This window comes from Crotalus tigris, unplaced genomic scaffold, assembly GCF_016545835.1.
Source record: "Crotalus tigris isolate CLP2741 ecotype Arizona unplaced genomic scaffold, ASM1654583v1 scf7180000017800.2534000, whole genome shotgun sequence".
NCBI lineage: Eukaryota > Metazoa > Chordata > Lepidosauria > Squamata > Viperidae > Crotalus > Crotalus tigris.
This window is the reverse complement of record NW_024096645.1, coordinates 613,320-630,026: the sequence shown is the minus strand read 5'-3', so window position 1 is coordinate 630,026 and position 16,707 is coordinate 613,320. Positions and strand designations below refer to the sequence as shown.

Here is a 16,707-nt window from a genome sequence, read left to right as displayed (position 1 = left end):
ATAGGAAGTATCTCCATAAACTTGTTCAAGTAGCTAGTACCTGAAGTAGGAAAGCATGCCACAACTGAGATTAAAGATACACCAAGCCATGAAGGACTCAAGAAAGAATTCTTGAAGCCGGCTCATATCTCTCATCTCCATAAAATGCAGCCTTCTTCCTTACCTCATTCCTGCATGTCGCAGAGTTTCTTGAATGCCTTGAGGAATACTGATTATTCCCTGAGTGAGGTAGCCTCCAAGGATGTCCTCAGCCACTGCTGCCATGCCCAGAACAGCCTTTCCAAAGCCAACCAGGTACAGATTTGTCTTCAGTTCAAAAGGACGGCCCTGTAGCAACAGTCTGGGGCATCCACCCGGTTCTAGCACCAAGGACCTTTTCAGAATCGGCCCCGGGAGGACCGCACCCACAGCACTGCGGAAAAAATGTAGCCCATGGTCCTTGAGAGTCATTTTCAGAGAGGACATCTCACTGGTGAAACTAAAATTGGGCAACCAACAGATTTTGCCAGGGATTGACAAGCTTTTGAAGACAGAAACCATGCCCCGAATCCACCAGGAATAAGCGATGATTAATGTCCTGAAAAAAAGTGGATAAGTGATTAAGGATATCTGACTAGTTGCTTTTCACTCCCAGAATATATGCCTTACAGAAACTTTGCTTGCTATGAGCTTTGTTTTTTTTTCCTCACCGCCATCTCCTGTCTTTCTGTTCTCCTGGGAAGATCCAGAGGTCTTTTTATACATCCAATTTGATAGATCAAATAGGAAGGTTAATAATTTGCCAGTAAGAATTGCTTGAAAACAATCTATCTGGCATTTAGGGAATAGAAAAAACTAGGGTTAGTTAAACAACATAATCTTGAAAAAGAAATATACACCACATATATTCTCCTCCCTCCCTAAAAATGTAGAATACAAACTAAATTACTGATTACAAAACAATAAAACTTCAAATATGGATATTTTATGAAGCCAGGGTTACAAAATAAGAAGCTGCAAAAAATTACTTAAAAGTTCCTGGGAAAAAGCATGCTGGTTTGGGGGGGAAAGGGGGAGGAGGAGAGGGGAGGGAGAGGAAGAGAGAGAGAGAGAGAGAGAGAGAGAGAGAGAGAGAGAGAGAGAGAGAGAGAGAGAGAGAGAGAGAGAGAGAGAGAGAGAGAGAGAGAGACGTGTCTAGAAACCAGGAGACTGTGAATTCTAGTCGTCTTGCACAGGAAACGCAGCTGGGTGACTTTGGGCAGTCACTTTTTTCTCAGCCTAACCCACCTCACAGGGTTGTATTGTGTGTGAGGTATTTATAAAAATAACAAATGGGGGAATATAAATAAATAAGAGAATGAATTTTATTTCCATCTGTGAAATTACCTCACTAGTAAGGATTTTCTATGGAGTCATGCAATGAACATCAGATAGCGAGAAAGGTCTTAACCTAAGAGTGAGAAATATTGATGGTGATGAAACCATGAATGTACTAATTTCTCCTTACACACTAAACAGGAAAGAAAAATCTCCAGCTCTTAATAATCAACCTAATGATCAAGAAAGAAATTCAGCCTCATGACTCATTATCTGATCACTGACTCTCAGAAGTAATGTTTGGGGAAGGCCCCCACATACCGATCCCACCTGGTCCCTGGGAGAATCCTGCCCTCAGCTCATCAGTTCTACCATCTGTTGGCATCTTAGAACATTGGAGATGTATATGGAATCCAAATTTCTAAACTGTCCTTCAAATGAGTTTTGAGTTTAAGACATCCTGAATTCTGTGATATTTGGATCCATCTTATTGGCTTCCCAGGCCCCCGATAAGACTCCCAGCAGTCTTTTCAAACCGTATCTTTCTGGTTCTTTCAACCACACATATATGTGCATTTGCATGCGTGCACACACATACACAGAGATTTTGTTATACAGCAGTGATTTTATGTTCAAAGATGCCAACAGATGGCAGAACTGATGAGCTACAAGCTCTGACATGTTCTTTAGCATTTGTTCTTTCAATTCAGTTGATAGCAAGTTGCTTTGAGAAAATATTGTGTTTCTATTATTGGTGAAATGTTAAGCTTGCAATGAATACTCATCAATGCACACCAAGACTCGGAAAGGGTGCAGAGAAAAACAACTAAGACAGGAGTGTCAAACTGGCAGCCCGCGGGCCGGATGCATCATGAGCAGGTCAAGTCCACCTCGGCTTCACAAAGGCAAAAATTGTCATGATACGTCACATGAACTAAGATAATTAGGGGGCTGGAGCTAAAACATATGAAGAATGGTTGCAGGAACTGGGTATGTTTACTCTAGTGAAAAGGAGTAGGGGAGATAGTATGATAACACTGTTATCATAACAATGTTCCAGTATTTGAGGGGCTGCCACAAAGATGAGGGGGGCAATCTATTTTCTAAAGCACCAGAAGCCAAAATGGAAACTAATCAAGGACAGAAGCAAGCTAGAACCAAGGAGAAATTTCCTAACAATAAGAACAATCAACCAGTGGAATGGCTTGCCTTCATTTGCGAGTGCCCCATCACTGGAGGCTTTCAAGAAGAAATTGGACAGCCTTTTGTCTAAAATGGTATAGACTTTCTGCTCAAGCAGGGGGTTGGACTAGATGACCTCTAAGATCCCTTCCAACTCTGGTATTGTTAATTGATTATTCAATTATTCTATTCTCACATTAAGCCAAGAGACCCTTCAACCGAAATTTTATAGACTTCTGACCTTAGGATTAGATTTCTTGTTTTATATAACAATTTTATTAAATATTCTGTTAATCAGAATTCTGATAACTGGTTTGAGAATTGGTCTGATGATGTAGATTCTTATGTTGAAATGACAGAAATAAAAGGCAGGCTTCTGCAGGCCTCCAGGCTCATGAAGACCTTGTGAAAACATCATGAAAACCTTTTTAAACAAACCACAGAGCTTGAGGGTGAGCGCATCAGATGTGTGAACTTCTTGACATATCTACTATGAGCTGTGCTTCCTGCTTATGCAACCAAATAAAACTAAGAAATCTATATAAACGTGCATTTGAGGTTCATCCGGCCTTATGGGAGGATCCGCCTTTGAAACCAACTTTATATTCCCTCCTTTTACTTTTATCTTGATCTTTAATCCCTTCAAATGCTGTCCTAAAACTTAATTTGTTTCCTTTTTTTTGTCCCTTCTTACAAAATCTTTTTCTTTTTTTTTCTTTGTCCCTTCTTACAAAATCCTTCAAATTTAAGAAAATTGTTTTGTAAATCCAATATAGGAAAGTTATCCAGGTCACTCTTTTGATTTGTTATCTGTATATCCCTTTTAATTATTAAGACACCAGCTGGTTTCATTTGTATATCCAGTATATCATATTTTTCCATATCATTCTGTTGCAAAGGTTGCCAACAGCTAAAAAGTAATTAAGAAGCAATTTCTGAAAGTGATTAAGAAATTACTCTCAGCAACCTTCTGTCCATATAGGCTGCATTACAGCAATCAGTTTGATCAAAATCCCTCGAATCCAGCCATTCAACTCATGAACTGAGTACCAAAATCTCAATTCCTACAGTCTTCTCACAAAGAGCAGCTACCCAGAGTAGAAGTGAGCAAATCTCATGATTTCTCCTTTTTCTGGAGAGAGACTACCTACACTGGCCAGAATTCACATCTCTATCCAATACTGTTCCTGTCCTACAGGGATGTCTAGTTTGCCATAAATCTTCATCAGAACTCCCATTTTAGGACTAGATTTTATTCACTGTGGGTAAGCTGCATTTGAGCTTGTTCGGTTTGGTTTAGCAAGTTGTGTGAAACAAGCCATTCTAGTCTGTAAATCATCTGAACCTTACCAAATGTGGTTTACTCAACAAACAAGGATTTAATAAATGATCACCTACCAATTTCATGAAGCAGATGTACAGTATTTCTCTTTCTCTGAAAATAATTCTGCTTCAAATGTGAACATTTTTAGATAACCTGTTTTTGAACAAGCGATGTGCAAAGATATGGTAAATAGCTCTTATGGAAAAAGCTACTGATAAAACTTGAATAGTGACTTCTCAGATGGATGAACAACATTTTTATTAGAACTGGGAAAATCTGATGCTAACAGTCATAATTCTTCTTTTAAATTTATTGGTATAAGGAAAGTATGGTGGGATTTTGAGATACATTGTTCTGTGCTGCTTTCCTGCATTTTTGTTTCTTGACTTACCAAGTATTGAGAGTGAAAAATAAAAATAAAATCCTAAAATTACTTAATTTCTACATAATGTCTTCTCATAAGTGTGGCTAATCTGGGGTAATAAATCTCCCTTTTTACTCTTTCCTGCTATTAAGAACAGTGTACTGATCAGTGTACTGAGTGTACTGAGGTTCAGCAGTGTGCTGCAGCTGCCAAAAAAGCCAACACAGTGCTAGGCTGCATTAACAGAGGGATAGAATCAAGTTCATGTGAAATATTAATACCACTTTATAATGCCTTGGTAAGGTCACACTTAGAATACTGCATCCAGTTTTGGTCACCATGATGTAAAAAAAGATGCTGAGACTCTAAAAAGAGTACAGAGAAGAGCAACAAAGATGATTAGGGAACTGGAGGCTAAAGCATATAAGGAATGGTTGCTGGCATTGGGTATGTCTAGTTTAATGAAGAGAAGGACGAGGGGGGACATGATAGCAGTGTTCCAATATCTCAGGGGCTGCCACAAAGAGAGAGTCAAGCTATTCTCCAAAGCACCTGAAGGCAGGACAAAAAGCAATGGATGGAAACTCACCAAGGAGAGAAGCAACCTAGAACTAAGGAGAAACTTCCTGACAGAATAATTAACCAGTGGAACAACCTGCCTCCAGAAGCGGTGAATGCTCCAACACTGGAGGTTTTTAAGAAGAAATTGGACAGCCAGTATAGGGTTACTTACCTGAGCAGGGGGTTGGACTTGATGACCTCCAAGGTCCCTTCCAACTTTTTTATATTATTATTAATATTAATATTATCTTTAAAAGTGCTGGAGATAGTAATATAATAATCAAATGCCATCTTGCTATATATGTAGCTTAAGAAAATAAATCCTCCAAAGTTTTCTCTGTGTTCTTGAACTGTTTTGTCTACTTTAATCTGCTGTGTGTGATGCATTTTGGCCAAGAGCCTGATGTTTTCATCCCCACTGACATGCAAGGTCACAAGCGTATCAGGGGTGGCACTAACACCTCTGAGCCACAACAGCTTCCCTGCCGTCTTTCACTTCTGAACAACAGAGCAGACCAAAAGGGGAACAATTTATTCTCTGCACTGAAATGAGGACTTTGAGGCAAGAGTTACGGCGAGCCAGATCGAAATGAAATTTCTTCTTGTTCTTTTTTAACTTGATCGTAGCAGCTGCTCAGAAAGTGATCCAGAAGCCTTCATTAATCTTGGCAGATCAGCTGAGAATTGCATCTTCTATGACAGCATTGCTCTGGGACTGTGAAGAGCTTAGATTAATCTCTTTTAAATGAAAACTTCATAAGCTGCCATTAATGAAAACTGGTCCTAATATGCATATTAATTTGAATAAATCATGCCAACATGTTCCTATGATGGTTCCTTGCGACTCTTGTGTAGTTTCACTATATAAAAAATGGAAGTAACTTTTAATTTCTTATGTAATTCCACAGAGTGGCATACAGCAAGCATTCTAAAATAAATAACTGAATCAGAGAATAAACACTAACATATATGTGAAACAGATATAACATTAAAAGAAGAAATTAAAAAAAAATTGAATTAATCAAGGCGGTCTACAAAATCACTGGATAACGACATCATTTAACACCTACCTAGAATAATTATCTGAAATCAGACAGCTGTGGCTGTAACCCAAATAACAATGGGATGAGCCAAAAATAAACCTTTGACAACACACTCCAGCAACCTAGGAAACGTTATATTCTTTTAAACATTTTATATCCTTTTGGGCAGTCACGTGTGACCTTCTGGTTGTAGTAAATAATACACTGGAATTAGAAAACAAAAAACTGAGCACCTATTGTTATGTATATCCCTAATCATTTGCCTCCTAATATTTTTTCACAACAACCGCACTGTGGCTTTATATGCCCCTCAAATTCAGGAACTGAAGCTGGACTTCTTTGTTTCTCTTCCCATCACATTCTGCTACAGGGCTGGACACCCATACGTGAGCTACGTGACCCTCTGCTGCAAATCCTGGATCTGGTCCTGAGCCCCAACTATGTCCTAAAACCTGGTGGGGATCATGCAGGTCAGATCAGGGTAGCCAGTCTCAAAGCTCCTGCTCCTACAAATCCATCATTTCTCCCTAGTTAGAGGGAGGCACTCAATGGGAGAGCAAGTAATTGGATATAGTTTGTCCTGATGTTACCTAGTTTGGGTAATGAAGCGTCTGCAAGAAAACAATCAAGCTCAGAGAGCACCAAGGACTCCTCACAGTTTGTCCTGTTGGAAATCATCACCTTCACGCACATACGTTCACTACATGCAGTTCCTGACACTCAACTTATCAAGCAGTGAAGGGGGAGGGGGAAGGGAAAGGAGAAAGGCTGGGAACTACTACTCTGAAATGGAGCTTCCTGAAGAAGGAGCAACCACTTCCCCCTATGGAGAGGGATTGCTCTGGCTTTGGAAGGGTAAGGGTAAACACACAGGTAGTGCAATTGTGTGTGTAAAATTTAAATTGTGGGTTTACAAATAACAGTGGAGCTCTCCCCCTCATCTTCTGTTGCCCTATAGCCCTCAACAAGCGAGCCTCGAGCTAACTAATGCACCCAGATACTCTTCTTTGTCCTTGCATCAACTCAGATATCAGCTGCTGCCATTTGGGGGCAAACCACAATTAAGCACAGATTCCTCAGCTTCCATTGACAATTTGTCTATTAATAATCAGAATATGAAATATGCCACTAACGGCACTGAATTGTGTTGTTTTTTTCCCCATTAACAAAATAATATTATACAGTCCTAAAATCACCGTAGTTCCACAGTTAGCTGTTATAATGTATTCTGTAAGACAAAACATGAGGCGCATTGTGCAGACTTCTGAGTACATTTCTTGCTCAGGGACTCTAAAGTGCAGCTGTAATTTGACTTCACTGAGAAATAATTTAGGTGAAATGCATTGGTGTATGTGACCTAACACAACTGTAACCTGATTAATTTATTCTTGGAATTTGTAACAACACATAATTCCAGTGTTTACAACTAAGATCAAGATCAAGGCAATTTTGGCAAGTTCCTGTCAGTAAGAATTGTTCTTCTGTTCTTCTGTTAACTTACCACACTAAAAAAAATTCTCACAATGTTCCAGCTGTCAGAATTAGGTATGAAATACTCATTCAACAGGTCATAGAAAGGAGATTTTGCAAATGACATATAATAGAAAATAGAAAAATGAGTTTAAGTTCAAAAATGGAAGAACTGAGACCTTTCCTGGGGTTTGTTCACTTGTCTGTAACCTTCCCAAACTATTATTTAAAGTGGTAAAGAGAGGTAATATTTTCCTGGCTGTGTCTCATTTGATTATATTCTCAAATAATTTTCCCATCCATTTTGGTGCTTTTTAATAAAGACAGGGTAAGAGAAAAGAGCTTAGAGGGATGGAAACAATACAAAGAACCAGAATGGAGCAGGAAAAAGACTAAACATCTTTTCTATCAATTTAGAATTTGGAATCAGCTTGTAGGGATGAGGGGCAGCATAGAAATGAAACAAACAAACAAATTTATGCCAACATTTCTCTGGTTCCCCAAATGCCTTCCCACTCCCTGAAAGCTCATGGCAGTTTCCTATTATTCTGTAAAATATAAGTGTTACATAAACCTTAGAATAAGCATGATTTAAGTCATACTTGACTCTTGCTGGCTACAAACCTGTGGCAGCAATATAGAAGTGATTTGCCACTTGCCTGGGATTTCTTTTTTACTTTTTAGTCTAGCCAACAGCCCTAGTATTCTCTAGAGGTCTGCCATCTAAGCAGTAATTCAGGCCAAATATTTTCTTTTCTGAGATCAAGCAGGATTGACAAAGTGCTGCCGTCTGCTGCAGGCACCAAATAAGCACATAAAAAAAAAAAACCACCGCCACACAAAGACAGAGGAAAGAAGAAAAAGAGATTCAGCCACATTGCAGCTCTTAGCCCATTTAAAAGTGCAGCTGCTGTAAGTTACCAAACATGTGCTCTCCCCCTCCCTGTTATACACCAGTCTTTCCAAGTCTGCTCTGCTCTGCTCTGCTCTGACTAGTAGTGAGGTCTTCAACTCCGATATTTCCCTCTCAGCATCCCTATTATGGAGATTGATGGTGGATAAAGGAAGGCAGGCAAGACAGTGGAAAGAAGAGGGCAATGGGCCAGTTGGAAATACAACACTGGGACTTATTCTAGTTTAGAAGCCTTTCAAACAGTAAAAAAAGAAATCTGCAAAGGTTAAATTACCACAAATTACAGGTAGTCCTTGACCTACAACAGTTCATTTGGTGACTGTTCAAAGTTACAATGGCACTGAAAAAGGTGACTTACGACTGTTTTTCATACTTATGACCCCATGTTACATGATCAAAATTTGGATGCTTGGGATCTGATTCATATTTATGACGGTTGCAGTGTCCCGGGGTCATGTGATCACTTTTTGTGACCTTCTGACGAGCAAAGTCAATGGGGAAGCCAGATTCACTTTACAACTGGGTTGCTAACTTAACTGTAGCGATTCATTTAACAACTATGACAAGAAAGTTCGTAAAATGGGGACAACTCACGTAACAACTGTCTCACTTAGCAACAGAAATTTTGGGTTCAATTGTGATCATAAATCAAGGATTACCTGTATTAGCCACCATATCTAAAAGAAAACTTTTAGAGGCAAATTGCCACTGAATGGCATTGTTGAGGAGGGGTCACAGTCAAAAAAGGCTTCTGCAATTATGTTCCGCTTTCCAGCAATACAGTATTTGCTTACTTACTATGAAAGCTAGCACCCACTATTGTTACAGCTGTAGCAACTGGACTTGTGAGTGGAAGATAAAAGTTTTTGTGACATCAACCTTCCATCCTTCCAAGGTCGGTAGAACGAGGACCCAGATTGCTGGGGGCAATATGCTGCCTCTGTAAACCACTTAGAGAGGGCTGTAAAGCACTATGAAGCAGTATATAAGTCTAAGTACTATTGTTATTGATGTTGTATCAGTGCATGTAGAATACTGCTTCTATGAAACTGTATTTTTGAAATTGTCAAAAGATAAAATAAATTCTTCAGAAGGCTATATATGCATTCTCTTCCACACAAATTTCAAGCTAAGACACATTATAATTTATTCATGCACATTAAAAAATACTGATTGTTTCCAGTATGATTACTTGTATCTATATTTATCTTTATTTGTATATAAATTGTATATGTATCTATATTTATACTTACCATAAACCACGGCAGGTTTTTAGTTCTGATCACATAAGGGATCCTTTTTTAATCCCAATATGGTGAGAGATGGGCAACAAGCCATACTCACAGGCCTTTCGGAGCTGCAACAGGTAATAGTTGACTTCAGTGTAGTAAAGTTGCTGTAGAACTTTTCATAAAGTCCTCTAGTATTGCATTGTTTACCATTGATTATTTGTGTGGAATTTTTCACTCTCAGATTACATTGTTTGCAATGTTTCCATCTTGTAAAAAGGCGAATTCATCAAATGGTTATTATGTACATGTAATGTGCTTCTACGTAATTCTCATATATTCTACAATGAAAACTAGCAGCAGTCTCAAGCCTCTCCTTTAGGAGATAGATAATATAATTTGAAGTATTTTAATTCAGGAAAAAACATATCATGGGGAATTCCATAGAAGAGTCATTTGACCATTATGGGGTATGTTTCATAAATAAATAAAATATAGTCAGATACAACATTTCCTCTTCTAATACTAGAATCTGTGATCATCCAAGGAGGCTTAGAGAAAAGAACCAAGATTTTTATTGCCTATGAAAGATGGGTCTAAGGAGACTCAACTGAGGCATTCCCATACCCCTTACTCTAGACCAGTGGTTCTCAACCTTCCTAATGCTGCGACCCTTTAATACAGTTCCTCATGTTGTGGTGACCCCCAACCATAAAATTATTTTCGTTGCTACTTCATAACAGTAATTTTGCTACTGTTATGAATCGTAATGTAAATATCTGATAATCGTAATGTAAATATCCCTTAATAATGGACCAGTTTGATTCAGTTGTGTGCTGGAGATTGGCGGTGGCTATGGTGGGGGTTAAGGGGGAATTAAATGTATGTTTGGTAAGTGGGTGTGAGAGAATGAATGTCACTCCACTCCGAATATTTAGTCCGTGCATCTGAGCACGGAAAGATGGTCTTGCAATATTTGGGGGGGGGTCGTCTCTTTGGCCCTGATAAAAAATCCTCGCTCCCAACTTTCAGGGCCAACTCTGGGGGCCGTTCAAAGCTGCGAACTGAAGCACTTTTGCTAGGAGAAGACTCAAACCTGCAGGCTGACTCTGGGATCTGCAGGCAAAAGAATGTTGCCCGGATCCACAAAGTCCGGATGCCTCCCCCCAAAATACCCCATCTTGCTCCGGAGGGTTTCCAGCTGGGGAGAAGGACAATTGGATGGGGGGGCCCTTGAAGACTGGAGGGGCTCAAAGCCTCATCCACTCCGACTTTTATTCCCTCTCCAGGATCTGCTTCTCCAAGCACCCGATCCAGCTGGTGGTCAGGATCCCGGAGGGTCGCTCCCCTCCCGCCAGCGGATACCCTGCAGGGTTTACTCACAAGTAAGGGTGAGAGTCAGTCCTGGCTCAGCCCTTTACCCCACTAAGGCTGCACATTGATTAACAGGATCCCCGGATTTGTTTTTTTTTCCCCCCAACCCTTCTCCCTCGCCTTCTCTTGCGCCGCCAAAGACCCTTTTTAGGATGGGGAAAGTTAGATTATCTAGAAAGCGAACTTCTTCAGGAGGGAGCCTTTAAGGACAGCGGCGGCGAGAAGGAGCCTCTGGGATGCTTACTCGCAAGTAAACCCGACTGCTTCCTTCTCCATCCTCCCCCCTCCTTCCCCAAAGTGGATTACGCATTTGTCGAGGGAGCTTGTTTTGTGGCTCATGCGCACGCAGCTCCCCTTCCCCCCCCCCGTGAGCTAAGAGGAGCCAAATTATTTGAGGAAGGGAGGGTGGGGTGGCAAACTTTCGAAGCATCCCCTCCTTCCCTCTGCATCGCCCCCCCCAGAAAACGACGTCCTCTGCCTGTGAGGAGGCTGTGAAAGGAGAACAAGAAGGGGTTGGGTGGGTGGGATGCTTAATGCTTTTTCATGGAAGTTTCCCAAAACAGAAGGATACGACTTTACAGCTGTCCCAGATTCCAGCTATTTCATTCTCTCCTTCTAACATTTTCACCTTCCACTGAGCGTACTTGATTGTCAGCTAAATGTTTTCTGACAAGTCCCTCTCTCAATGCATTTCCTTTTTCCTAACAATTTCTGGCAGTGGAGTATACACTTCCCCAATTGGAGCCTTGCCTTTGGATCCTGACTAGGCGGGAGGCAGAATAAAAGGAAGCCGTTTAAAGGCGGGAGGAGGGAAAATCCCTAGGTTGGCTTGCTCCCAATTCACGATGAAAAAGGCAAAGGGAAGCTCGCAATTCGGGATGGCTTGCTGACTTTCTCACCTGTGCAAACTCCCTTCTCTTCGCTTGCAGCCGGGCGATTCCAAGTTTAAGCGCAGCTCCTAGCAACCCCGAGGAAAATCCCACGAATGGGGGTGAGGAGACTCAATTAAGGTGCTCCACGCAAGGGCAGAGACCAACCCCACGAATGGCCACCCTGGATCATGCCCACACAAAGCAGCAACTCCGATCTAGACCGGGGGGGGGTCAACAGAAAGGAGGCGAGCAAGTGAGCAACACCTTGGATGCACCAACCTGTCTTCTGCTGCCCACAGCAGCCCCCCCTCCCTCGCAAGCCATTATTCATTTTTAGCACCTGCGGATCCGATTTTGCCAACCAAAAATAAAAATACCTGGGGATTGGGGGGGGGGGAGAGAGAGAGAGAGAGAGAGAGAGAGAGAGAGAGAGAGGTACTAAGTCTGTGCCTTGCTCTAAGAATGCGCTTTCCAGTTTTTTTTAAAAAAAAACTAAGATTTTTAAAAAATACAATCCAAAAGCGCTATTTAAAAAAGAAATTGCACTGAATGCATCAAGGCGAGCTGGCGGAAAGAAAAGATGATCGCCGGCGCTTTCATTCACAGACACCAGATTTTTTTTCCCCCCAGATCATAAAATGTCCATTCCTGCCTCCAAAAGGGAGGGAATCAAAATATAAAGGGAACCCACCCCCGTGGCAAAGCCCTCCGGCGTGCTGATTCTACAGCTAACAACCCTTCCTTCCCTCCCTCCCTCCCTCCCTCCTCCTCCTCCTGCCTCACCCCCCCCTCAACTCCCCGCCAGCCCATCTCCCCTCTTCCAACAAGGCACAAGCAACTGCACACAAGCATGATCTAGAGCAGCTCCGTAGGCTTCACAGATTCCCCAGGAAGATACGTCACGGACGCCAATGTCCGGGCTGCAGCTTCTGATTGGTGAAAAGCCTGGGAGAAGGCGGGCTGAGTCACTGGATCTTGCTAGCTCTACCTGAGAGGTGGGGAGTTGCTCCTTTGATGCTTTAAGTCTTACCATTCTCTGTGTTGTTTTTATCCGCCTGGAGATAGATAGAGGAGCGGTGTCTCGGTTCCTAAGACTATCAGAAATATGTGTTTTCCGATGGTCTTAGGCGACCCCTGTGAAAGGGTCGTTCGACCCCCAAAGGGGTCGCAACCCACAGGTTGAGAACTGCTGCTCTAGACGGTAAGAGCTACTGTTTATTTGACCCTTATAAAATTGTTGTATGCATAGGTTTTGCTTAACTGTGTTTGATATTGACTATTTACTGTTACAGTAGAGGTGTAGAGGTGACAAATAGATTTAAGGAACTGGATCTGATAGACAGAGTGCCTGAAGAACTATGGATGGAAGTTCGCAACATTGTACAAGAGGTAACAACTAAAACCATCCCAAAGAAAAAGAAATGCAAGAAAGCAAAATGGCTGTCTGAGGAAGCTTTGCAAATAGCTGAGGAAAGAAGGGAAGCAAAAGGCAAAGGAGAAAGAAAAGATACACCCAATTGAATGCAGAATTCCAGAGAGTAGCTAGAAGAGATAAGAATGCCTTCTTAAATGAACAGTGCAAAGAAATAGAAGAAAACAACAGAATAGGGAGGACCAGAGATCTCTTCAAGAAAATTGGAGATATGAAGGGAACGTTTCATGCAAAGATGGGCATGATAAAGGACCAAAATGGCAGAGACCTAACAGAGGCAGAAGAGATTAAGAAGAGATGGCAAAACTACACAGAAGAACTATACAAGAATGAGCTTAATATCCCAGATAACCACAATGAGATGGTCATTGACCTCGAACCAGACATCCTAGAATGTGAAATGAAATGGGCCTTAGAAAATCTGAGCAACAACAAAGGTAGTGGAGGTGACAGTATTCCAGCTGAGCTATTCAAAATCTTAAAAGACGATGCAGTAAAAGTGCTACATTCAATTTGCCAGCAAATTTGGAAAACTCAACAGTGGCCACAGGATTGGAAAAGGCCAGTTTACATTCCAATTCCAAAGAAAGGCAATGCCAAAGAATGTTCAAACTATCGCACCATTGCACTCATTTCACATGCTAGTAAAGTTATGCTTAAAATCCTACAAGCTAGACTCCAGCAGTATGTGGATCGAGAACTACCAGAAGTACAGGCAGGATTTCGAAGAGGCAGAGGAACTAGAGATCAAATTGCCAACATACGCTGGATCATGGAGAAAGCTAGGGAGTTCCAGAAAAACATCTACTTCTGCTTCATTGACTATGCAAAAGCCTTTGATTGTGTGGATCACAACAAATTGTGGCAAGTCCTTAAAGAGATGGGAGTACCAGACCATCTCATTTGTCTCTTGAGAAACCTATATGGGGTCAAGAAGCAACAGTGAGAACCGAACACGGAACCACTGATTGGTTCAAAATTGGAAAAGGAGTCCGGCAAGGCTGTATACTGTCGCCCTGCCTATTTAACTTATATGCAGAGCACATCATGAGAAAGGCAGGGCTAGATGAATCAAAAGTTGGAATTAAGATTGCCGGGAGAAATATCAACAACCTAAGATATGCAGATGATACCACTCTAATGGCAGAAAGTGAAGAGGAACTAAAGAGCCTCTTGATGCGGGTGAAGAAGGAGAGTGCAAAAGTTGGCTTGAAACTCAACATTAAGAAAACCAAAATCATGGCATCCGGCCCTCTCAATTCCTGGCAAATAGATGGGGAAGAAATGGAGGTAGTGACAGATTTTATTTTTCTGGGCTCCAAGATCACCTCAGATGGGGACTGCAGCCAAGAAATTAAAAGACGCTTGCTCCTGGGGAGGAAAGCTATGGCAAATCTAGGCAGCATTCTAAAAAGCAGAGACATCACCCTGCCAACAAAAGTGCGTATAGTCCAGGCCATGGTTTTCCCAGTTGCAATGTATGGCTGTGAAAGTTGGACCATAAGAAAGGCTGAGCACAAAAGAATTGAGGCCTTTGAACTATGGTGCTGGAGAAGACTCCTGCGAGTCCCTTGGACTGCAAGGCGTTCAAACCGGTCAGTCCTAGAAGAGATCAACCCCGACTGCTCTTTAGAAGGCCAGATCCTGAAGTTGAAACTCAAGTACTTTGGCCACCTAATGAGAAGGAAGGATTCACTGGAGAAGAGCCTAATGCTGGGAAAGATTGAGGGCAATAGAAGAAGGGGACGACAGAGAATGAGATGGCTGGATGGAGTCACTGAAGCAGTAGGTGTGAATTTAAATGGACTCCAGAAGATGGTAGAGGACAGGAAGACCTGGAGGAATGTTGTCCACGGGGTCACGATGGGTCGGACACGACTTCGCAATTAACAACAACAACAACAACATTTACTGTTACAAGTTTTCTTAACAAGCAATTTCACATAACCTACCATTCACTGACCAGAGGCTTAATACTGGGGATTTAAGTTTTTTTTTTTTTTAAAAAAGGCACAAAGTATACAAAACTTTTATACTTTTTAATGTTAACACTTATATAATAGTTTTCGGTAATCATTTATATTTATTTCAGTGGATTTCTGTACATTGCCCAGAGTCATTGTCCATGAGATGGGTGTTCATACAAATTTGATAAACTGATTTTTTTAATACAGCCCAATCCAATGTTCAATGTACAAAAAGTCAGAATCTTCTCTCCATATAGTGCTTTGAAAGGCATGCCTTCTCTCCTTTTAGTGCAGTGGTTCTCAACCTGTGGGTCGGGATCCCATTTGGGGTCGAACGACCATTTCACGGGGGTTGCCAAACAACGCAATCCGCCATTTTCCCCCCCCTTTTCCTTAGCTGTGCTATTCCCTTTTATTCTATTGGCTTTTGAAAGCCAATAGAATAGACTCTCTTGAATAGAGTCTAATTCTATTGGCTTTCAAAAGCCAATAGGAATTGTCCAGGCTGTCTCTGCCCTAATGAGCCCACCAAAAGTCCCATTCTGCAAACGGTACTGCACCAGTCCTCGACTTACGACCGGTTGAGTAGTCCTCGACTTACGACCGGTGGGGGGTCACGGCATTAAAAAGGTTGAGAACCACTGTTCTAGTGTTTCTTAAATTTGACAACTTTCTTGATGAGGGTAAAAGAGGAGAGTGCAAAAGTTGGCTTGAAACTCAACATTAAAAAACTAAGATCATGGCACACAGTCCCATCACTTCCTGCCGAATAGAAGGGGAAGAAATGGAAACATTGAGATTTTATTTTCTTGGCCTTCAAAATCTCTGATGGCAACTGCAGCCATGAAATTAAAACACAGCAAACTTTAAACTTTACTTTACAGTAAAAAGCAGAAACATCTTGCCAATAAATGTCTATAGAGTCAAAACTATGGTTTTCCTAGAAGTAATGTATGGCTGTGAGAATTGGAACATAAGGAACGCTAAGCACCAAAGTACTTAATGTTTTCAAAATGAAGTGGAATAAAGTGGAATAAAGTAGAGCAACATAGAATAAAATGAAGAATAAAGTAAAATAATAATGATGATGATGAAAAATCATTATTCAAGTAAAATGATGTGTCTGCATAATTCCTGGAAGAAAGCTGTGTTAGCAAAAGCTATGTTAACAATACGAGACTGACCTAATGCACATTGAGAAACATTGTATAAAGTAAAACTCTCTTCATTGTATGCCTGTGAGAAACTGACCGAATGATATACAATGCAGATTCCATGTGAGCTTCTTTGTTCCTGAGAAAGGGAGAGGTATAAAACTGCAGTTTGAACCCACCCACCCTTGTTCAGAATTTGCTGTTGTTAACCGGCTTCTGAACCTTGTGCAAATAAACCTGTTACACCCTTTGGAATTCGTAAAAGTCCTTTCGTTTTCCACAAGAAAATTGTGGTGCAGAAGGCTCCCCAAGCCCCTTCGACTAAAAGGAGATCAAATCAGTCCATCCTAAAGGAAACCAACCCTGATTGTCTTTTGGAAGGATAGATACTTAAGTTTAAGCTCAAATATTTTGGCCACCAAATAAGAGAGGACTCATTGGAAAAAGACCCTGATGTTGGGAAAGATTGAAAGCAAAAGGAGGACAGCAGAGAATGAGATGCCTAGCTAGTGTCATCAACTCAATG

At 41.2% G+C, this 16,707-nt stretch overlaps 1 protein-coding gene across 7 annotated transcripts in view; it reads right to left on the bottom strand.

The window, feature by feature from the left end:
* GLYCTK (glycerate kinase) overlaps nt 1–16,707 on the bottom strand; it is a 33,899-nt gene that overhangs the window by 15,986 nt on the left and 1,206 nt on the right. For 2 of the 7 annotated variants that reach the window (XM_039342594.1, XM_039342593.1), the window contains exons 2-3: nt 9,407–9,510; nt 164–577 (exon numbers count right to left, since the gene is read on the bottom strand). In XM_039342594.1, coding sequence (XP_039198528.1) covers nt 164–540 — 377 coding nt within the window. In that variant the 5' untranslated portion in view covers nt 541–577; nt 9,407–9,510. Of the gene's footprint in view, nt 1–163; nt 578–689; nt 1,040–1,365; nt 1,430–9,406; nt 9,511–11,655; nt 11,973–16,707 lie in introns of those variants that run through there. The other 5 variants (XM_039342590.1, XM_039342596.1, XM_039342595.1 and 2 more) reach the window with 4 other exon arrangements.